Source organism: Haemorhous mexicanus, chromosome 12 (genome assembly GCF_027477595.1).
Source record: "Haemorhous mexicanus isolate bHaeMex1 chromosome 12, bHaeMex1.pri, whole genome shotgun sequence".
NCBI lineage: Eukaryota > Metazoa > Chordata > Aves > Passeriformes > Fringillidae > Haemorhous > Haemorhous mexicanus.
This window is the reverse complement of record NC_082352.1, coordinates 21,441,101-21,463,793: the sequence shown is the minus strand read 5'-3', so window position 1 is coordinate 21,463,793 and position 22,693 is coordinate 21,441,101. Positions and strand designations below refer to the sequence as shown.

Below are 22,693 nucleotides of genomic sequence, written 5' to 3'. Positions count from 1 at the left end.
GGAAAAAAAAGGCCAAGAGCAAACTCTGGGATCAGAGGACAAACCTGTGAAATATAACACACGTCCAGGAAATGACAAAAACAGAACATGGGGACCCTCCTGCTTTGCCCACTTCTCGGCCACGCCACAGCAGTGACACAGAGTAAAGAGCAGCAAAGAGGGTTTTTTTAATAAAAGCCACAATCTGTGGTCCCTCCCAGCTGTCCCCTGGGCTGTTTTACAAGTCTGGGGTGGATCCAGCTCTTACAGCATCAGAACACAAAACACAACCTGAGCACAGCCCACCCACGGGGCTGCCTGTGGTCCTGCTGGCTCCTCCACCTGCCACCAGATAATTCAGACAAAAAAAGATTTTCTTGAGCCTCTCAGCAGCGCTTACACCAGCAGTGTCTCTGCCACAGCCCTTTCAAACCCTTAGCCTGTAGGTGGCTGGATGAGAAGCCATTTCCCAGGGGATGAGCAAAGGAACCTATTTCAGGTTGAATCTCACGCCCGCCTGTGTCCCACCCACGCGGTGTCACTGCTGGGGTCACTCCTGTCACACACAGCATTTATCTGCTCAGCCAAGCCCAGACATCAGCAGGGATGGGGCTGCCAGAGCAGCACAACACCCACAGTGAGGGTGTGGAGGGGAGGGGGCAGGAATGCAGACCCTGCTCAGCCACTTCTGTGGCAAGAGACAGCCTGGATCTTGGGCTGGGGCTGCTGCAGCAGCAGGGAACACTCAGCACCCAGCAATGGGGCAGATTATGGTTCCCATGCCAAATGCCTGATCTCTGGCACACCTGAACTGCAGGTGCAGGTATCATGTGGAGCTCAGCATGGAGCTTGACTTCCATGGAAACTTGATGGGTTTCCCCCAGTGCTGTTTCAAAATGAGAGCAACCCCCAAGGCCACCAGTCCTGTCCTTCCAAACACAGAATCATGGAATGGTTGGGGTTGGGAGGGACCTTAAAGCTCATCTCGTTCCACAGGCAGGGACCTTCCAATAGACCTGGTTTCAGAGTGGAATAGAATTGGTTTAGATGGGATATTGGGAAGGAATTCTTGCCTGTGAGGATGGTGAGACCCTGGCACAGGTGCCCAGAGAAGCTGTGGCTGCCCCTGGATCCCTAGAAGTGTCCAAGGCCAGGTTGGACACTGGGGCTTGGAGCACCCTGGGGTAGTGGGAGGTGTCCCTGCCATGGCAGGGGGTGGGACTGGATGGGCTTTGAGGTCCCTTCCAACCCTGTCCATTCCATGACTGCATGGACAGCACTTATCCAACATGGCTACAGGAACCCAGCCACAAAGCACAACAAACTCTATCACTGAATTCTGGGAGCAGGAGCAGCACAAGCCTCGGCCTTTCAGAGGCTGGGAAGGAGAGTCCTTTCCCTGAGATGAGACCTTTCCAAAGTGAAGCAGAGGAGGAGAGGGAGGCAGTACCTGTGTGCTGTTCTCATCACCCTGGGCGTGGATGCTGTAGGAGCGGGCGCCGCCGCTCAGGGTCTCGCTGGCGATGCGCACTGCCACGCCGGGCAGCGGGGTGCCCACGGAACCTGGGGGGACAGCAGCATGGAAATGGGGCACAGCAGGGAAAGCACACAGTCAGGGATGCAAACAGCAGCTGCTCCCTAGCAATGGCACCTGCAGGCTGTGCTGGCCTAAAGGACTTCCTAGCTGGGGGTGTCCCTCCAGGAAGGCGCCGATCCCACTGTGTGTCAGGAGCAGGCAGTGCTGGGAATGCCTCTGAACACAAACATGTCTCCAGCCCTGAACACACTCTCTTGGCCACTCTTTGAAGACATCTGCACCTCTTCAGAGCTCAGGAATGAAGATGAAGCTGCTTCTTTTTTTTTTTTTTTTTAAAAGAAAAAAAAGAAAGGCATCACAAAAGCTACACAAAACTGTGAAAAGAGAGAGCACAGCGATTACTCTGCTGCTCTACAGCCCGCACCTGACAGGGGAGGCAAAGGCTTAACAGCTGAGAATTGCCAGGGATTATCTCAGTTTTAGGAGACATCACTAGGCTGGATAGAAAACATCACCGGAGAAAAGCAGGGATCAAAACCACCCTGTTCTTCCACAGGTTTCAATTTCAAAGCCAAGGAGCTGACACAGTGTCACAACAACCACTACTGAGGTCCAAGCTGCATCTGGGACCCAGAGCTCCCCATCCTGCTGCTTTCCCACCCCCTGGGAAAGTTCAGGGTCTGTTCTTGCTGGGGAGCACCTGAGAGCTCAGCTGAGAGGGCAGCTCTGTTCCTGTGACCTGTGGGATGGGCAGCAGATCTCAGCAGGTCTCACTCAGCCTCTTGATGGCCTCTCATTCCTGTGACAGAATGGGGCCTGTGACCTTCATCCCTTGTGAGCAGGGAGAGGGACAGCAGCTCACAGCAACCTATGGCTCAGCAGGACTGGACAGGACTGAGTTTCAGTTGAAGAAGGACTTTTCACAAGGGCCTGGAGTAGCAGGACAAGGGGGAATGGCTTCCCACTGAAGGAGGGCAGGGTTAGTGGGATACCAGGGAGAAATCCTTCCCTGTGAGGGTGGGCAGGCCCTGGTACAGGTGCTCAGAGAAGCTGTGGCTGCCTCTGGATCCCTGGCAGTGTCCAAGACCAGGCTGGATGGGGCTTGGAGCAGGCTGGGCTGGTGGAAGGTGTCCCTGCCCAGGGCAGGGGGGATGGAACAAGATGAGCTGAGGGATCCCTTCCGAACCAAACCATTCTGTGATTCTATAAATTGGTAACTGTGCTCTTTAAAGGATGATCAATTTTTTACCCTGAGGTGCCTCCAGCTGATGCTTTCCAGGTCTGCCAGAATCACCTTGACACTGGGAACTCCCTAGAGCAGGGAGTGCAGGACCTGTCTTCCTCTTGTCGCTCGTAGTTCAGGCATTTGGGTTCAAGTGGCACTTTCCCTGTCCTGGTCTCACTCTCCTGTTGAAGCCCTGGAGATCTGCTATCCGTGACATCACGATTTTGTCTGCTACATTGGTCAGTTGCCATGGAAATGGATATGTCGTCGTAGCCCAGATTTATGGCATCCCTGCAGGATCAGCCAGGAGCAGATGGGCTATGAGGGAGTGAGATTTTATTGCAGCAAAACTACCCGAACAATTAGCAAATCTGGCTGGAAATAAACACAAAGCGACGTGGCAGCCCCGTGATCCGTGGCTGCTCTGCTCAGAATTGCCTTTGGCACTCTGGTCAGCCAGCACAGCCACGTCCTCCCCTCACCACCAGCACCCCTGAGCTGCTCCCACCTCCAGGCCAGACACTGCCAGGAATCAGAGACACAGGGCTGCAGCAGGGCAAGGAGGGAGCCACGAGCCAGAAGTGCCCTGAGGTACAGTGTCGAGGTATTTATGGAATCAGAGAATCACAGAAGTTGGATCCTACAAGGATCATCAAGTCCAGCTCCTGGCTCTGCACAGGACAACCCTAAAAATCACACCATATGTGTAATAAACAATCTTGCACCTGCCATGGGAGGCTCCAAAAGGCCTCAAAGCAAGTAACAAGTCACAGAAAACACCCTCAGTGTTGCATGGAAGGTTGCTGGAGCCACCTTCTAGACTTCTGTGGGAACAGTTTCTCCAGGGTGAAAAACTGTGTGCGAACAGACTCCAATCTGCCCACAAAACATGGCATGTCTGTGGGCAGGCACCACAGAGTCAGTCCTGGAAAGCTCATGGAGGGAGCAGAAACCAATGCAAGGAACTGCCAGGGGCTCTCACAGACTTGGAGTTTTTCAAATCGAGATCTGCCAGATGCCTTCCTGGAAGATGCTCCTTCCCTGGATGCAAGCTGCTGACCTCAACATGGAAATGGGCAGTGATTCATGGGCAGCAGGATTCCAGGATTAGTGCCCACTGCTGGTCCCAGCCCTTGGGAATGAGACACCAAAGATCAGCACAGGGCTGGCACAGAGGAGGTGACATGTTCCCCACACAGTGTTTCAGATCACAGTTACTAACACAGCCCCACCAGTTCCTCTCCTACTTGGCTAAAATAAAACCAGCATGTAAAACAAATCCCTGGTGGAGAGCTGCTTCCTTATGTTTCTGTCTGGAGAAGCTTTTCTGGTATTTAGGAAAAGTGACAAACTTTGAAATCAACATCTGTAAAGGCTGAAAAAGTCCCTACCATTGATTGGAGCTCCATAAAGCTGCCAGGATTAATAGAATTTGTGCAAAAACAACGACTGGAGCTTCCCAGACCCATTCACCGTGTCAAAACATACCCTGTGCCAACTCCAACAGGTCAGCAGAAATTTGGGCTTGTTCCCAAAGGAGCAGCCCAGGAGGTCCTGCCTTCATCAAGCCACAGCTGGGGTGATCAGAAGGGGTCAACACTCTGCAGTGGCTTCCTTTTCCCCCCAGCCATAATCCTGAGGGGAAGCTGGGGAGCAATCTCTGCTCCTTCCCCTCTGCATCCCTCCAATTTGCAGACTCCTGGATGTTAAGCAATGCTGGCACCTCTCCCGCGGTGTCACCGCGCTGCAGGCAGGAGGGGGTGACACCACTCTGCTTTCACCCCTTCTCCTCTGTTTAAAAAAGTTGTCAGCTCTTCCCAGATAAATTTAATTGGCCCCGTGCTCTGTGTCCTTTGGTATCTGGGTAGCTGGTGCTGCTGTGTCCCGGGAGGATTGGAGCAGGCCAACGATAAGGCACTCAAGGATCTCACTGTCAACAATACACGGAGTCCCCGCTGTAGCAGCTATTAGCTGCCTCTGATCTAAACCTCCAATTAAAGTGGTGATTAGGCCCAGTGAGGCATTCTCCGGCCATGAATTATTCATCTCCCTTCACAGTAACAGCACCAGGGGGGATTAGAATGAGAGCTGGTGAAAACAGAGGCATTTTAAGCAGGGTTTTAACCATATACAAGCAAACATTTATCTTTCAAATCTTTCATCTTTGCTGCTTCTGGAAATTAAAGCTCCCACACCCCATGTCTGCTCCTTCAGACCTGTGCAGTGAGTGGAGAGTGGGGACACAGTGCTGGTGACACTGCTGGGGACACGGGCAGGATGGGCAAGGTCTAAGGACTCCACCTTTCTCCTGCCACACCAAGTGCCTGCGAGAGGGCAAGGGAAGCCCCAGGATCTCTCCTGGGGGCTCATGAATCACAGAATGGTTTGGAAGGGACCTTAAAGCTCATCTCATTCCACCCCCTGCCATGGGCAGGGACACCTACCACTGTCCCAGGTTGCTCCAAGCCCTGTCCAGCCTGGCCTTGGGCACTGCCAGGGATCCAGGGGCAGCCACAGCTGCTCTGGGCACCCAGAGAAGGGCCTCACCACGGCCTCACCACCATCACAGCCAAGAATTTCTTACTAATATCTAATCTAAACCTAAAGTTAATTGTGAAGCCATTCCCCCTTGTCTTGTCACTCCAGGCCCTTGTCCAAAGTCCCATCTTCCTTGTAGGTCCTTTCAGGAACTGGAAGGCCACAATGAGGTCACCCCAAAGCCCTCTCTTCTCCAGGCTGAACAATCCCAATTCTCTCAGCAGAGCTGCTCCATCCCTCTGGCCCTCCTGGTGCCTCCTCTGGGCTCACTCCAACAGGTCAAAGCAGGAGAGAAGGTCATGTGCTGCTCCCACTCCAGGAGAGACCCTCTGGCAGATGTCCCCTGTTCCCAGACCACCATCAGCTGCCTCTGGGATCTCTGTGGTACCTGGTGACCTCCTACCCAGCCTCTAACAGGGCACTAGATCAAAAGCTTTTTCACAGCTCCAGTAAATTATGCCTCAGCTTCACCCATCTGCTTCCCAGCTGACACTTCCTGAAATAAATTAATCAAGCCTATTCAATTATAGCCTCATTTCTGTACGGCTTCTTGCTGATCCCCACCTTCCTGAGACACTTCTCCCCCCTCTGGGGGCTGCAGGAGTCCCTGGATGGGGCTGGAGTGACAGTCCCCAGCCCCTCTGCTCTGGCTGCACAAGAGGGTTTGTCCCCAGGTCCCCTGCAGACCCCAGGATCCACAGGGATGATGCCTCAGGAGCACAGCCACCAGCTCTGGGGCAGGAGCTGCCCTTCTGGGTGCCAGCCTGTGCACTGCCATGCTACTTTCAGTCTTATTCCTTTTCTCTTTTAGTCCCCTGGGAAATTTGTGGAGTCTCCACTCCTTTTCCCTCATGAAAATCAATAAAAAGCAAATATAACCCAGGGACAGTGCAATGATCCCTGCCCTGTCACCCTGGGCTGTGGGGCTCACACACAGCTCCCTGCAGATGGGAGTCTTGTTTTTCCTGCCTGCTTCCCTCTCCTGCCTGCAGGGATGGGGCTGCTGGAGGAAGATAAAACTGGCTGAGGTGGGGTGAGGGAATGACAGTTACCCTGCAAAACTAAAACAGAGTTTGTGTTTCAAGCTGTTCTCAGGCTGAGGAGTCAATGAGGGGGAGTTTTGGCTTCTCCTCTCCCTGTGCCACCCCTGCAGGACCCAGCTCCTGCATCCCATGGGAGTGGGGTGCTGTGGAAAGCTGTGACACCCAGGACCCCCTCTGGGGTAACACCAGTTCCCCAGGAGGCTGCATATGGTGCCATGCCTGCACAGACAGCCTGTGGGGAGGCAGGTGGCACAGGGTGGGCACACAGATGGCCACGCTCCAACCACAGGGAGAGTGGGGGCATTTTACATTTGCAATGTCTCAGATCAATTTATTTCTAGGTTCCAGAAAGTACAGCTATGGAGAGGAATCATAAAGTGCAGCTCAGAGAAGGGGGGGAAGACAAGGAGAGAACAGGCCCAGAGTGTACAGAGAGGTGTGACAATTTTGAATTCCTGAAGAGGCAAGAAACAGGCACTAAAATAACAGTGAGCAGAAGTCCTATTTTGAGTGTTCAGCACTGATGGGTTGGACAAGCACTGCTGTGTGGAGAATCCTGTGTGACACCACCCAGAAATACAACTCCAGGCAGCAGGAGCTGAAGAAACACTTCCTCAATTCACTAAGATTTTGGAAGTAACAGAGCATCAGTCTGGAGTGTGCCAGCCTGGTCAGGCCAGCGGGCACCACTGCCAGCTTTGATCCCTGGGAAACGCAGCAGCCCCTTCCCACACATCCACATCCTGAATCCCCAGTGCCAATTCCCAGCAGCCTTGCTCCTAGCGTGGCCTCTCCTCGCTCCTGTGCAGAGAACACCCCAGAGCACTCCCAGCACACACCTGCAAACAGGGGCACCCCTGAGACTCCTACCTGGGACACGGACTCCATGCAAAGGGTTAGAAAGCGCCATCCCAATCTCAGTCATCCCATACCTCTCCAGCAAGGTGTGCCCCGTGATGCTCTTCCACTTCTCCAGGACAGGCACAGGCAGGGCTGCTGAGCCTGACACCATTAACCTGCACAGGGAAAGGCCAGGTAAGAGAGTATCTGAGAGCACCTTTGCTCCAGGGAATTTGCAGCCTGACACACAGGCACAAACAGCTCTGCGTAAAACCTGCAGTCTCAAAATCCTTTTAACCAGGACCAAAAATGTCCCTCACATTCTCAGCCTGATATGGGGTTTAAGTTAACCAGGACAGCCTCTTAAAAGAGATCCTGGACTACAAGCCTGGGCTGCAGGACAAAGCCCTCAGCCATGTGCTACACAGGGTGACACACAACGAGCCCCTTCTGGCTCTCCCATGCAAGAGTGGCTCATAATTAAATCATGTCACCCTTGTTGCTGTCACAGAGACACCAAAGCACAGCAGCCAGCACTGAAAGAGGTGATGCTGAAAGGAAAACCTGGAGCACACAGAGAGCCAGCAGCAGCCCCAGCCCACAGCTCACCCACCTGATGTTCTCCTGGCAAAAGGCACGCACAAAATCCTGCACCTGGGGCTGGGTGAAGTGCTCATCATAATATTCCATCAGCTTGGCATAGATGGTGGGCACTGCCATGAACACATTGACACGAGGAGCTTGGGAGCTCAGGAGCTTCTTCCACACCTAGGAAGGAAGGGAACACACATGGATGAAAATACACCCTTGCTATCCAAGATTTCTTGGGAGTACAGCTGGAAGCTGTTGTGTGCCCCCATCCCTGTCCAAAACAAGATCCCAACTTTCATCATGCCCCTTATTTCCCAAGGCACAACGTTCATCTCTCATCCCACCAGTGGATCCCCCACCCACCATCACTCTTGAGATGATGGAAATGGCATTTGTCAGTCCTGTCATGTTGCAGCCTAGAATTTGCTCACGAAGATGGAAGCTTGTGGCAGAATCAGCTCATTCCCTTATCATGCACAGGTCTTCCAAGGCTGCACACAGCCAAGAGTTTTCCAAAGCATGGGAGCTCCTCTTTGGAAAGACACAGCCCACCCCCGATACACAGTACACAGCTTGGAGCCCATGGACTTCAACCTCTGAGGCAAAGCTGGGAAGAGGAAGGTCAAGGACTGGGAGTGAGACTTCATGAAAATGGTGAAGCACAGAGAGCCATGCTCCTGGGGAGGGCAGAGGAGCCATCAGAATGCACAGGGGCAGCAGGAGACAGCAGCTTTTCAGGAGGGCCACTACCCCAGCCACACTCTTCCTGAGAGGAATGTTCCCTGTGGGAATAATGTTCTTCACCTGCAACGTCTGCTGACCTGTGGGAGCTATGAATGGAGGCAATTCCAGCAGCCAGCTCTGCTGGGATGGGGACAACGACACCTCAGGGATGGGAGCCAACCACGGCACAATGGTCACACCTGAGCCCATTGCTCCCACACCTCAGCGCTGTCCCTGCCAGGTAAGCTCTTCCCAAGGCAGGAGCGAAGCAAAGCCATCAATAAATCAGAGCCCCGCGCTGCTGTCCCCGCGCTGCGGTCGCTGCCCCCCGGTGACAAATGCGTTCCCTAACAGCTCCTGACACCGAGCGCTGCCTCGGCGCTCCCCGCGCACGCTCAGCTGCACACGAGCCAGGCGAGGCAGGCATTGATTGAAGGTGAGCCAGGGATTCTCCTTCATGCTGTCACTCTGCCCCTTCCCTCCGTTCTGCTCGCTCTGCTCCCTTTCATCCCTTTCTCCTTGGCTGCGCCGGCGCCGCCTCTCCCTGCAGCTCGCACTCCGCTGCTCCAGAACAATCAGCTCCTAAAAAAGCCCTCCCAGCACCGGGGGTCGTGTTTAGCAGAGCAGGACACGTCCACAGAGGCACCGTCCCACCCAACAGGAGGGAGCTCACGCTGCCTCCCAGCCCAGGGCTGGCCCTCGGTGGGGAGAGATGAATGCACAAGGTGCAAAGCCACTGCACGCCCTGGCAGGGCAGGTGGGACACGAGCACTGCAAGATGGCCTGGGAAAGGAAAGCAGAACTGGGATGTGACTTCCTGCACTGATGGGTGACACATCCAGAGAGGGAACATTTCAGTCCTTGCAGAAACCCCCCTACCAGCCAGATTAGGTAAAATTGCATTTACAGGGGTCAAACCTCCCCCATGTTTGAAGTGATGCCTTGAGAGGCTGGTCTAGAACAGACCAGACAGAGCTAAATGGACAAAATAGGTATTTACTGAAAGGCCTTAAAAGGACACATCTTGGGCAGCACAAGAGCCTGGCCAGGGCTGCACCCAGGTTGAATCCAAGACAGATCCCAGTCACAAGTTTTTACACTTTTATAAGTTTTGGTTCATCTACATATTGGGTTCAACTGTCCAATTACAGCTCCAGGTCATGAACTCCCAACCCCCTGGCTTGTCTCCTTCCCTTTGCTGTTGTTTGTGCTTATTTGGGTAATGGTTGTCCTTGATTCTCCAGCTGGGAAGGGATTGTTTTGTCCAACTACCCTGTGAAGAGAACCTACTAACACCTCATAGGAAGTTTCAGAGTTACACACCAGGCAGAAGAGAACCTGAAAAAGAGAAAAGCTAAAACCCAAGGCATCATTTCCCAGCCCCCTTTTCCCCCACTATCTTTCCCATTCTAGGCAGCAGGATGGAGAAGGACCTCTCCAAAGCCAGGGCTGGATGGATCTGCCCTCCTCAGCCTGGTGCTCCCCAGAGCCATTGCTGTGGGGAGGGAAGGACATGTGATGGCAAGCAGGGACCAGACTGTGCTGAGGGGATTGAAGAGAAACAGATGCTCAGGAGTTGTTCACTCCTTGCTGTGTGATTTTGTTTTGCTTTCCCAAGTCCTGAGCAGCTGTGGGAGCGCAGGCAGACTTCCAGTCTGGCCATGCAGCAGAGTTTTTGTCACATGACTTTGGATCTGTAAAACCCCAAACCCATCTAAACAGAGCAAGTCTCCCTTGCACCCCAGAGTCCCCTGTCCCCACATGCCAGCTCAACTCCTGCCTTAGATAAAATTCTCCCTCCTGCACTGCAGCCACAGGAGCAGCTTTTCTGTGTCAGTCCAGCTCACCCAGCAACAGCCCCTTCCTGAGGATAAGCAGCTGCCTTTGGATTTGTGCCACCAGCTGCTGGGGTGATCTGCTGACAGCCAAACCTCTCCACCTGCTCTGCTCCTGCTCAGCCAAATCTGGATCCTTCCCATGTGTTTTAGCAGGACTAAGCCGTGGTACAAAGCTGGCAGCTCCGAGTGCTCCGCAGAGCTCAAGCTGGCCGGAGGGCTTGGCACTGCCCAGCCAGCTGGAGCAACTATTCCTGGCTTCCAACTGTAGCTGCACACTTTGAGGGAAGGATCTGGGAAAGCCTCATTACCTGGCACTAATCAATCAACCCCGTGCAAGGCCCCAGCTTTGTCCTTGCAGCACCCAGCACCCTCCGACAGCGCCGGGCCTGGAGCAGCACCGTCCATCCCCCCTGGGTTTTCCCCCTCCACTGTCACCACCTTCATTCCCCACGGGCATTGGCAGCATTCCCCACGGGCATTGGCAGCCCAATGCTCCATTTTGTTTTGCTCACCTGATACCGCCAAGTGCTTTTAAAAAGCCACAGATTCAGGATGCAAACATGGCACCACATGCCAGGGCTGCCAGGCTCTGCAAAGGGAAGCAGCAGTCTTCCCATGGAATATGCTCAGGAGATGGATCAAGATTCCTTTTAAGATAACCAAGGGTTAGAAACAAAAAGTTTCTCACTGTAAGAAAGCAAGAGTGGATAGAGCTTCTACCAGCAATAACGGCAGCAAATGCTTCGGGTCAGGGCTGCCTGTGCCAGCAGAGGAGTGGGAGACCTAATGTTCCCAAGAGCCTTCCTGTCAGCGTGACATTCCTGATTTTCCTCCCCTCCCACTGCTCAAAAGCATATAATGAGCTGGCCAGTGGGATTTTGCCATCATTAAAGGCAAAAAAAAGGAGAAAATGACACCAGTGGGTACAAAACAAGCACAGCAAGGCACAGCTGGGAGATTTTTCCCACAGATTTTTCCCAGCACACAGATGGTGAGTGAGGATGGTCAGTCCATACAGCAACCTTCCCAACCAGCCTCCAGACTTGCTAAGATCACCTGAAGGAAGAGATGTGAGCACAGAGGAGAAAAGGCAACAACTTTTCCCTTCAGAGAGGGAGATGTGCAATGCCCTGAACCAGCCAGAAACACCAAATCCAACACCTCGGCATCTTCTCATGCAAAAGGAGAAGAAACAGTGGCAAACACAGTTATGTGCTAAACAATGTAAGATTTTGGCTGGCAGAAGATTCCCAAAACCAGTCAGAAGAACTACAAGCTGTAAAGGAAGCAAATATCAGCATGGATTTTTCCATCAGCCCACAAGAGGATCACAGCCAGCCCGCGGTGCAGCCTCTATTGACAGACACAACAGCTCCTCTCGTCTGTAAAATTATTGTGCCATTTTCAGTTGTAATTGAATCTTTTCAGACCTTTTCAAAAATAACAATGCCTCTAATGCAAGGTTAACTCAGCCCTTTACTTGCCTCTTGCTCAGGGAGATGGGTCTGTGTTTAGCACTGACTGCTGCCATGTGGGAAGCACCATCGAGGAAAAGGGATGCCGGTGATTTTTGGAATGTCTGCGGGAGCAACAGGGCTGTGGCCAAAGCAGCTGCTTCTTTGGTGAGATCCTGTGCCAAACACAAGGGTGGGAAGCTCCTGTAACTCAACAGCAGCAGCCAAGGGACTGCAGGACCACGTAAACACATCCAACACCAAATTATCCCAGAAAAGCAGATGGGCACATGAGGCAGGAGAGCACCAAGGGGAGCTCTGCTCTCTCCCAGGGACTGAGCCTCCAACACTTCACGACCAATATGCAGAGAGGGAGAAACATTCTTCTCTTCAAAGAGAAATCAGGCCCTCGGTGGCTTCGTCTCATGTTTGTTATAACCCCAAACTGTTTGTGCTCTGTGTGACTCTGGTTTTAATCATTTATTCATCAGCACAGTTTGATGGCCCCTCTGCATTCCAGGCTGAAGCTTTTAAACCCTTCCTATGCTGGAGGCATACTGAAAGGAGCAAGTGCTTTCCCTGGGACCTGGAAATATAAGTAAATATGACAGGCTCTGGTTCCATTTTTTATATTTCCCCACACACATCAAAAGCCATTACTTGGGAACAGATGCTGAGGACAGACGGCAGATCTGGGGAGATGGGAAAGAAAACCTCTAACTTTTAAAAGCCAGGTCTGTGAGAAGTGATCAAACATAATCCATTCACTAGTGACCTGCTCCTCCCTCCACCGACTCCTCTTTGAGTCTGAAATAAAATTACTCCTCTGAAGCCTCCCATTAACAGATGAAAAGACTTTCAGCCTCTCTCCAGCTGAAACTGGATGGGGGCCGCGATCCCCAGCATGCCTGGATATTGGAGCTCAGGCTCCTCTGCTTGGATTTGCTTTTCTTTTCAAAATAAACCAAAAGAGCTGCCCAGAGTGATGTTTGCAGAAGTGACAGATCCAGGGGAGAGGCTCAGTGCAGTGCATGCTGCTCCTTCCCGGAGGCAACAGCGACTGCCGAGCCCTGGATGTCCCTGTGCAGCCCAGCCAAGGTAGATAGCCCTAGCACCCAGCCCAGCCTGGCTCACACAGAGAACACCAGTGACAAGGACAAAGTTTGCTCCCAGATACAGCCCTGGCCTTCAGGAATTCAGGGCTGTGAGCACACGATGCAGCAGCACCCTGGAGCAGCACCTCCCACTCATCCTGCGCCAGGCCTGCGGCTCCCTCCTACCACAAGGAAAAGGTGCCACAGGGGACAGGACACCAGGGAAAGCTTGTCCCGAATCACACACCACCTTTGGGCACACAGCATTCCTACTTCCCTAGAAAGAAGGCTCCAAACAAGATTATTTTGACGGCTTTGAGTGTGACATTGTAAAACAGGGCACGGTTTTCAGAGGGCTTGATCCTCGGAGCACCTTAAGTCAGACACGCAGCGAGGCTGGCACTGAAACAGCAGCTCCTGGAACTGCAGGGCAGGAAATCTGCATCTTGGCATATTCATCATGGAAGGGGTTGCAGGGCACAGCCAGGGCTGTCACTGCACAGGCAGCACATCACAGCTCAAACCTGCCCAGCAGAGCCGAGCGGGCAGCACACGCCACAACTGGGTCACCCGGAGTGGAGATTTCCATCAGCTTCTCCCATCACTCAGCACAGCAAGTTTCTTCCTTCAGGTTCTTCAGTACTCTGATTTCCCACTCTGCACAAGAGGCTGGAAGACCTCCCAGGATCTGCTGTCATGTTTATCAATGCAGAGAGCTGACAGGGAACCTTTTGCCATTAGAACATCTTCCCCTCGAGGCAAGATCAGGGGTGTCCAAGGCAAAGACAAGCTCTTCCTGTTGTTCAAGCCCAAAATGGATCCTCTCTGTCCAAAAACCACAGCAGAGGGTCCCGCAAAGCAGACACTAACCTCATTTGCTCCAAAATGGTCTTGTCCAAGGAGTGCCTGGTCTGGGATGGGGACACCAGTGTGTGACTGTCACAGCAAGCACAAGGGACACTTGGCTTCCCCAGGTCTGTCTCTCCAGACTCAGTGACATTTCCACAGAGCAACAGTCCCACCACAGGCTGTGCCTGAGCTGATGCAGGGGGGGAGATGGAGGGAGACAGGCACTGGGAATGGACTCTCCAGAGGGTGCTTGGTGCAAGCCCTGATGCTCAGAGCCTTCCAAAAGCACTTGGCCAGGAGGAGAAGGCTCACCCTGCACTCCTTCCTTAACAGAGACATTCACCTCTTCTCCTCTGGTCACCAAAGTGCACAAAATTTGCACAAACACAGCAACTTTAAAATTCCTATTCCTGGACAAGGAATTCCTACTCTGGGACAGGTCAGCAGCAGCTGAGAAAGGCAAACAGGAACAGTGCAGCTGGAAGAGCAAACTCAGCCTGGGAGCAGGTTATGGAGGGAGGATCACACAGGGATGCTGAGGCTGCAGCTTGCTCTGGTCCAGAGGAGGTTTCTGCCCTCATACTTCTCACCCTTGAAAACCAATGAAACAACCAACCAGTAACACCACAGCCAGCCATGCCCCACACAGCTGCTGGCAGAACACCCCTTGGGCTCACTGCTCTTCTCCTGCCTGCTCCATACCCACCTGTGCTGAAGTCTCCCCCCACAGCCATCCCTGCCATTCCCAACCCCAGAAGCACAGACAGGATGTGCTCCTAGGGGCTCCCTCTGAAGACACTGCACCCCAAGGAGCACGAGCACCAGGGGACTCAGTACAGCACGTACGAGTCGACTAATTCTGGAAACTAAGGGTCCATTTATAAACCCTTTATTAATAAATGATTAATAGATGCAGCCATATTTTTTAATAACTTGCAATAAAAAAATGCTACGAAAAGCTTAAGCAAGACAGTCTTAACAGATGGTGCTATAAAGTGAATTATAACATGTACAGTAGCTAGTGCAGCGTAATGGATGTCCTCATTTAATAAAAAGAATCTGATTTTATGCAGCAACTTTCACGCTTGAGGCACCTCAGCACACTTTAATGAGTTGTCATGGCCTCAGCAGTAGCCACAGACATCAGATGCTGTTTTAGTGAGAGGAAGGATGTTGGTCAGGACACTGTGCTACTCCACAGTCCTGATTTTTAACCTTTCCTTGGACAGCTCCCAAAACCAGACGTAAAGGTCTGAAAGCTGCCACCTCCTACCCCTGCACGGCGGGGAACGACAAGCAAGCTGTGGTCTGGGGCTGGGAATGTCTTCTCAGGGGGGAAAAAAAAAAAAAAAAAAAAAAAAAAAAAGAGCATTATTCCCACCACCAAAACCAGACTGCCATCTGTATCCACGACTATAAGGCACGCCGCAAATTATGTAATTTAATAAACACTGTAATAATAAAGTATTTATTTTGTATAATGAAGTGTTAGTGATTAGAAACCAAACACACATCGGGCGTGCTGCTGCGGTTTCTCTTGAACCTTTGCCAGTATCACTCAAGGCTAAATATGTCTGCAGCAGGTTGAGAGTAAGTTCCTCGCCTTGTTTTGATCAGCCTGTCAAGTGTTTTAGCTGCCAGTCGAGTTTCTTTATATCACACTATAATTGGCTGCTTTCTCAAGGTGCAGCCAAGGAAAAAAAGCACACGGCAAAACTCGGACTCCTTTGGCAAAATCCTCCACTGCTGCTTTGCTGCAAGCTGATTGCAGTAGCAAAGGGCACTTTGTAAACAGCTGGTGAAAATAGAGTGGAACTGAAAGGCAGCTTGCAATAAACTCCAGGAGAAAGCCTTATTTACCCTCCCGTGCTCGCTTTGGAGTGTCGATCAAAACACTCGCAGCTCCCACGGGAGGCCCTCGGAAAAATAACGGGAATGAAAGAAAGCAGAGAAGCAAACGCCGTCCCCAGAGCCCCCGGGAGCCCCGCCCGGCGCCTGCCGCCCTCCGTGCCCAAGTTCAGCTCCAGGGTCAAGCGACCGCCCCCGGCGCTGTCCCTGCGTGTCCCTGGTGCCACGTCTGGGGAGAGCTTTGATCAGAGCGGGCAGGAGGGGGTTTTCGCTCCCCCATCCCGATCCTATCCCTCAACGTCAGCTCTCTGATTTGCAGACGTCGGGAGAGAGCAGAGGAGAACGCAAGGGTGCGAGGGAGCATCCATCACCATCACCATCCATCACAGGATGTGGAGCACCGCGCCCTCCAGAGGCTCCGCTCCAGCCTCAGCGCCGGCCCCGCCTCTCAGCGGCACCTCCAGCACAGCCCTGCTGCACCCCGAGCCTTTGGGGTCACCCTAACGGCGGGGAGGACAATTTGGCAGCAATCACCGGGGTGAAAGCACAGGCTGTGGCAGGCAGAGACCCTCCTGACTTCTACCATAGCATCCTAGCAACTCTGGAAGTGCAGAGCTGCCCCGCTGAGATTCCGGGGCTGTCCCCCAAAAAGGATCAGTGCTCAGGTGTCAGAGCCCCCTGACAGAAAAGGGAAATGTGCATTTTTCTGTGGCTGCTGCTCGGAGAAGCAGAAATGAGCCATGAAGAATCACCCGGCCCTGCGGTCGGAGCTGGGCCCGCCCTCACCTGGCAGCAGCACAGCCAGAGGCTCCCAGGTGTATCCCACACCTGTGCACTTTGGCCTTCCCATGGGACAAGCCTTCCCAGCATGTGGATAAGCACAGACAGGGAGAGCAGCCTGGGCAGCAATCCAGCACAGGCTCCTTTGGCTTTCCCAGGGAACTCTGCAGTGACAACACACTTCTGTTTCCTTTCTGCTCCGAGCAGCAGCAGCACCTGAAAACCCAATCATCCCTCAACAGTGACACTGCAGGACCACCCAGGACACTGGGAGATGTGGATGGACAGTGCTGCATCCCAGGGGCTGGGAAATGTAGAACCTGTTCCACCTTTACTGCTGCCTGTCCCTTCCCTTCTCCCCACGGTGTGCCACTGCTGCAGGGAACAAAGGAGCAGCAGAACACTGGCACTGGTGTTTCCTGGCTCAGATAGAAAACAACATCTTAACAGCATCAGTCCAGTAAGGTTTCCCTCCTCCCACTTTTCCCAAAAGCTGCAAGAAAGTCTGGATCTGTAAACTCTCTCTCACGTCACTGAGTCCAACCTGAGAGCTCTGTTAACTCTTGTTTCACCACAGAGAAGAGCCATCTTTCCATGTAAGTGAGGAAAACCAGGATTTCCCTTACCTGGGCTGCAAGAAACTCAAAAGGCTGTGTTCTGTCATGTAATGCAATACAGAACACCAAGGATGTGGGACTGGAAGGGGAAAATTTGGAAGGGGTTGCCCAGAGAGGTGATGGAGGCCCTACCCATGGAGATGTCCAAGGAGTGACTGGACATGGCACTCAGTGCTCTGAGCTGGGTGACAAAGTGGGGATTGGTCACAGGGTGGACTTGGTGACCTTGGAGGTCTTTTCCAAGCTCAGTGTTTTGGGGATTCTGGGAAATGCAAGTCACTAAAGAATTCAGTGACCACTAACACACAAGAGAGAAACCAGTATTTCCACCATTCCTAGCAGTTAAAAAAAATCCACAACCCTAATTCTGGATGGAAACACTCTCAGTGGGCACAGAAGGGTCCACCCACCCCCAGCCAGACCTCAGGGCTGGGAGGGGCAGAGCAGCATTCCCATTCCAACATCACACTTACACGAGCTGCACCCTCTGGAAGAGCACATATACCCCGGGCTGAGCACCCAAGCAATTCCCTTTGCTGTGAATCACCCCCAGGCAGTGGCTAAAGGGCTGGAACTCCTTGGGAACCCATTCCCAGAGCAGCTCTGAGTGCAAAGCCCGGGTGCTGCTGCTGCCTTTCCCCCGGGCTCACCGTGTGCGCGTTGAATTCCGGGAACATGACGCACGTGGCTCCCACCCACAGCGGGCACAGCAGCTTGTTGATCACCCCGTGGACGTGGTGCAGAGGCAGCACGTGCAGGATCACATCCTCCTTCTTCCACTCCCACTTCTCAACCAGCCCAGTGGTCTGCAGAAGAAAACAAACAGCGCGGCCTTAGGGCAGGAGGAAAGATTTTCCCGAGGTATTCCCAAGGTATTCCTGATGCATTCAAGCCCCAAACTCCCTGGCAGGAATGCCAGGCCTGCCCAGGCAGAAAATCTTTCCTTCAGGATCAGCAGGAGAAAAATTCCCATCACAACAGCAAAACACAAGAGGAACACCTTCAGCATGCTGTCAGGATGGGCCTTTAAATCAGCAAAGCCCTTCCTTGTTACTGAGAAATATCAACAACGATTTTAAGTAGGACATACAAAAATATTAATCTACTGCTGCACATGCAGATTTGGCAGAAATAGTAATCAAAAAGCTAATTTTCCCAGAATTCTGTTGCCATAGTTAGGACACTGATGACATCAGGCTTTTAGCACCTGTAAGGGATAATCAGTAGGAGCAGGAAATTGCTGATAAACAGAAAGTAGGTTTCATGTTAGTAAAAATTATGAGAGCATCAAGCTTCCAAAACACTCTGCTCTGAAGGGATAATTATCTGAAGGGATAATTATCAGGTTTCTGGGTCAACAATGCCCTTCAGAGCCCAGTGCTGGCAACTGCAAAGCTTATTTCCAGCCACCTAAAAATAAGAAAAGCATCTGAGCAGTGGAATTTGGTCGTGTCTCTCACAGGAACCCTCATCCACAGGGCAGCGAGCAGCTTTTGGGCTTCCTGCAGGACAGCACAAAGGATGGGGACTGCTCAGGCCACCCCCCCAAATAATCAGCATGTTTGTGAAGGAAGAGATTCTTTGCCCAATATAGCCAAGCCCTGGCTCCATCCATCAAGGCTTTCATTCCTGCTGGGACCCTGCAGGATCTGAGCACTCCGAGCAGCAGCAGCTCTCAGGGCACCCCTGCATTCCCTGCCCTCCTTCCCTAATGGCAGCAGTCTGGCAGTTGCAGGCACTGATAACCAAGTGGTGAGGCAGTCAGCAGGCTTATTCAAACTTTTAATTCCTTTTGGCTCTGAGAGCTAATGGATTTTTTTGCCTTGGGGATACAGAGCTGAATAATGCACAGGCTTCACACAGCACAGGGCTGGGCTAAGATATTTTCCAATTAGGAGCAAAGATTCTCCCCTAGTCAGAAGGCAGAAAAGCAAACTGCAAAGAAATCAGGTTTTTCACAACAGGTTTCATCCATTCTGCTTTCCAGGAAAGCAGGGAGGAGAATCCACCAGCCTTGGGATGCAGCTAGAGCACGAACAGGCCAAGGCTGAGAGTCTCACACGGTGCTGTGTGCTCACCTTCCAAGCATGGAGGATTCCAGAGCTGCAGCCCCACAGCTCTCAGCAGGAATTCCGCAATGGAAAGGTGTTTGCAACCCCAAATCCCCTCCAGATTCCAAGACTCTGTACCTTGGCAGGAGCCTGGCAGGGGGGCAGCAGCACTCACCACAGCCTGCACGTTCTCGTGGGTGCTGAGGACACCCTTGGGCCTCCCCGTGGTCCCGCTGGTGTAGATGATCATGGCTCCTCTGTCCTTCCACGAGGAACAGCTTGGCAAGGCCCCCTCCTCCGTGGCTGCAGGGCTCGTGGATCCACCACCCCCAGACTTGGGAAGGGGCAGCACAGGGACTCCCAGTTTCTGGGCACTGGGGGTTATTTTCCCCAGGAACTCCTCGGCCGCGATGAGCAGGGCGCTCTGGGAATCCTGGATCACGTACTCCAGCTCGGGCAGCGGGTGCTTCCTGTACAGGGGCACCGCTATGCCCCCACTCATCCACGAAGCCCACTGGGCCACCACGTAGGAGGCATCATTGGGGCACAGAAAGGAGATCCTCTCTTCCTTCAGATCCCTGCTGGGGCACTGCAGGACCCTGCAGATCTCCTGGGACAAGCGGAGGCTCCGGCTGAGCAGGTCCCTGTACGTGTGCTCCCCGTTCTGGTCAACGATGGCCACTTTGTCCCCAAAAGCCGGGGCCCTGGTGAACACAGGGGTGATGTCACTGCTGCAGGTGGCCCGGGCTGTGTGCAGAGCCCTGTGGGGATAGCCAGCCCTGCTCCCATCCCATGTGCAGCGGGACAGGTCCCACAGGAGGCAGCGGAGGGGCCGGCAGCGCTGGGGGAAGAGCAGGGGGAGCAGCATCCTGCCAGCACGGCCGGGCTGGAGCGACTCTGCAGAAAGCAATGATGGCAGATCAGCAGGGCAGGGATTACCCAGGGGGTTATCCCCACCCAGGCAAAGTGGCAGCCCTCATTTGAATAATATCCACTGTATTATTTATGTCCCTGCCTCAGAGTGCTACATCCTGGGCAGCCTGAACATCCCTGGGTCCTGCCACGATGGAACAGGAGGCACAGCCCCCAACCCCTAAAATCCAGCTAATTTAAATGATGAACCAGCTTTCACAGAATCCCAGAATGGTTTGGGTTGGGAGGGACCTCAAAGCCCAGCCAGTTCCACCCCCTGACACCTTTCAGTGTCCCGGGCTGCTGGAAGGCAGGGGGTGAAATGAGATGGGCTTTAAGGTCCTTTCCAAGCTGAGCCATTCCACGATTCTGTGAAAAATCCTAAACCCCTCTGCACAGCCTGGAGCACCCTCTCCATACAGCAGCAGGGAGCAGAGAGGAGGACAGGGCTGTGGCAGGAGAGAGAGGACTTTGCTGCACAGAATCCAATCAGCACCAGAACATCCCCAGAGAGGTTCCACAACAAGAGGAAGCAGCCAAAGGATGACAAGCTCTCACTCTCCAAGAGCGTCCGTGACGCTTCCCTGACGCCGGCAATAACCACCTGATTTTCCCTTTTATTTTTGATAAATGCCTATTAGTGGAGCAGCTCAGCTCCAAGAGCCTCCCAGCTCAGCTTCCCAGTGTGGGGAGGAGCTGGAACAAAGGGGATCCAGCCCAGCAGCTCCCCAGGGCAGAGCTGACCGGGGCTGCCCCAGCCCAGGCTGCACAAGTTGATTTTCCGAGAGCGCTGCGGTCTCTCCCCTGCACCTTCAGAGCGTTTCCCCACCCAGACACTGGCCCCGCTCAGATCTTCTTTTGCAAATCAACCTCAATTTCTGCTTCTGCAAAACAAGCTGGTGATTTAGGGTGGAAACATCTGGGGGAGCAGAGAGGCTGCAGCCCCAGAGCGGGGTGAGCGTGGGAACTCCTGACATTTGCCACCAGCATGGAAAAAAACAAAGCAGCTCAAGGCAGAGCTTGTGTGACGTCTTTGCATTGCTGTGGAGAGCCTGAAATGCAAAAACCTGACCTAATTCACACCCTAAACTGAACTCCTGGCCATGGCAAGGTGTCAATGCCCTGAGCACGATGAGGGGCAGCAACTGGAAGCTGGTTTTGCCCAGGACCAGCGTGGCTGATGCTCTCAGTGCTCTCACTGTTCCTCCAGCTCCCTCCAAAAATCAAATTACCCCATTCCCAGCAGTCTGTGATTAGTGGAGCAATTCACAGCAGCACCTCCAGCAGGCCTGGGAATGCTGGGTGTTCCAGAGCTGGGCTGCAGACACGTGGGGTAAATCCAGGGGCTGTTTGCCGTCCCCTCCTGCTGCTCAGGGATCACTGGTGCCACAAACTCCAGCACAGCACACCTGGAAACAAAGTTTGTCCCCAGATCCCACGGGAAGGCGAGGGCAGGGCAGAGATGTGGCTCTGCTGCCTTGGAAGGGAAGGTTCAAATCCCCTGGAAGGGAAAATCCAAGCCCTCCTCCTCCTCCTCCTCCTCCTCCTAAGGCTGAAGATCTCAAAGCAGCTGGAGGGCTCTCCCCAGCTCCCAGCACAAACCCAGTGCAAACTGGGATCCCACTGCACAGCCCTGGGCACTTAGTGCAGAGGGGGATGCACATTCTCATCATAAAGGGCATAAAGGGCATATTCCCTGGAGTAAAATGATCCTTGGAGTTATTCTGAGCTGTTCCAAAGTGAGTTATTACAGGAATAATCATGGCTCCAGCTGTGACTGTGTAGCTGCCAGGGTGAGCCTGACCTGCAGGATTCCACCCTTTCCTCATTTACAGGCATGGGAACACAAAGGGATTCCTGGCTGTTTCTACAACAGAGATAAAAATACTGCGTTCTTAGAAAATCATAAAAAATACTTTATTAGAAAATCATAAAGCAACTAAGGGATTTGGAAAAGGCATCAAATTTTGCCTGAGATGCTGACTGTTCTTCCCTTCTCACAAAACAAAAAACTGGGAAAGGATTGGATTGGAAGGGACTTTAAAGCCCATCCAGTCCCACCTTCCACTGTCCCAGGGTGCCCCAAGCCCTGTCCAGCCTGGCCTGGGACACTTCCAGGGATCCAGGGGCAGCCACGGCTCCTCTGGGCACCTGTGCCAGGGCCTGCCCACCCTCACAGGGCTTTATTCCCCTCTCACTCCGGAGCGGATTCCCCCCTGCAGGTCCCTGCCCGCAGCCTACTCACGGCACATCCCGGAGCAGGAATTGGCACAAACCGCGAGGAGCTTCCGAGGAACCGGGGCCGCCCCGCCGCAGGCCCCGCAGCCAGCGGCTCCCGCGGGGAAGGAGGGCCGGGTCCGAGTGCAGCGGGCCGAGGGCAGCGGGCCCCGGCTGGCCCCGGCTCTGTGACATCCCGGGGCCGTCCCGGGGCCGCCCTGGCCCCGCCGCCTCCCGCAGCCCTGCGGGGCCTCACCTGCCGCCGGGGGACCGGTCCGGCCGCGAACAGCTCCGGCGGGGCCGCGGCGCCGCGACTCGAACGTTCCGCGCACGAACGTTCCGCCACGCCGCGCCTGATTTGTGGGAATTTGGCCCCAAAACGCCCACGGGGGGCGGGGCGGGGACTCCGCGGGGCTGACTGTGCCTGCTGCCCCCCGGAGTGTCGCCGCTGTCCTCGGATGTCATGGCGGGCGAGTGTGGAGCTCCAGCTGTGCCCCGCGGGCCTGGTCTGTGGGATGTGGGGATGTGGGGATGTGGGGATGTGGGGATGTGGGCAG

General features: G+C 53.7%; 1 protein-coding gene across 4 annotated transcripts in view; it reads right to left on the bottom strand.

The window, feature by feature from the left end:
• Positions 1-22,436, bottom strand: part of ACSF3 (acyl-CoA synthetase family member 3) — a 51,607-nt gene extending 29,171 nt beyond the window's left edge. The window contains exons 1-7 of one of the 4 annotated variants that reach the window (XM_059857539.1): positions 22,165-22,253; positions 21,152-21,328; positions 19,183-19,904; positions 17,607-17,762; positions 7,776-7,930; positions 7,193-7,338; positions 1,430-1,542 (exon numbers count right to left, since the gene is read on the bottom strand). In XM_059857539.1, the coding sequence (XP_059713522.1) occupies positions 1,430-1,542; positions 7,193-7,338; positions 7,776-7,930; positions 17,607-17,762; positions 19,183-19,875 (1,263 nt within the window). In that variant the 5' untranslated portion in view covers positions 19,876-19,904; positions 21,152-21,328; positions 22,165-22,253. Of the gene's footprint in view, positions 1-1,429; positions 1,543-7,192; positions 7,339-7,775; positions 7,931-17,606; positions 17,763-19,182; positions 19,905-21,151; positions 21,329-22,164; positions 22,348-22,392 lie in introns of those variants that run through there. The other 3 variants (XM_059857538.1, XM_059857541.1, XM_059857540.1) reach the window with 3 other exon arrangements.
• Positions 22,437-22,693: the final 257 nt, after the last annotated feature.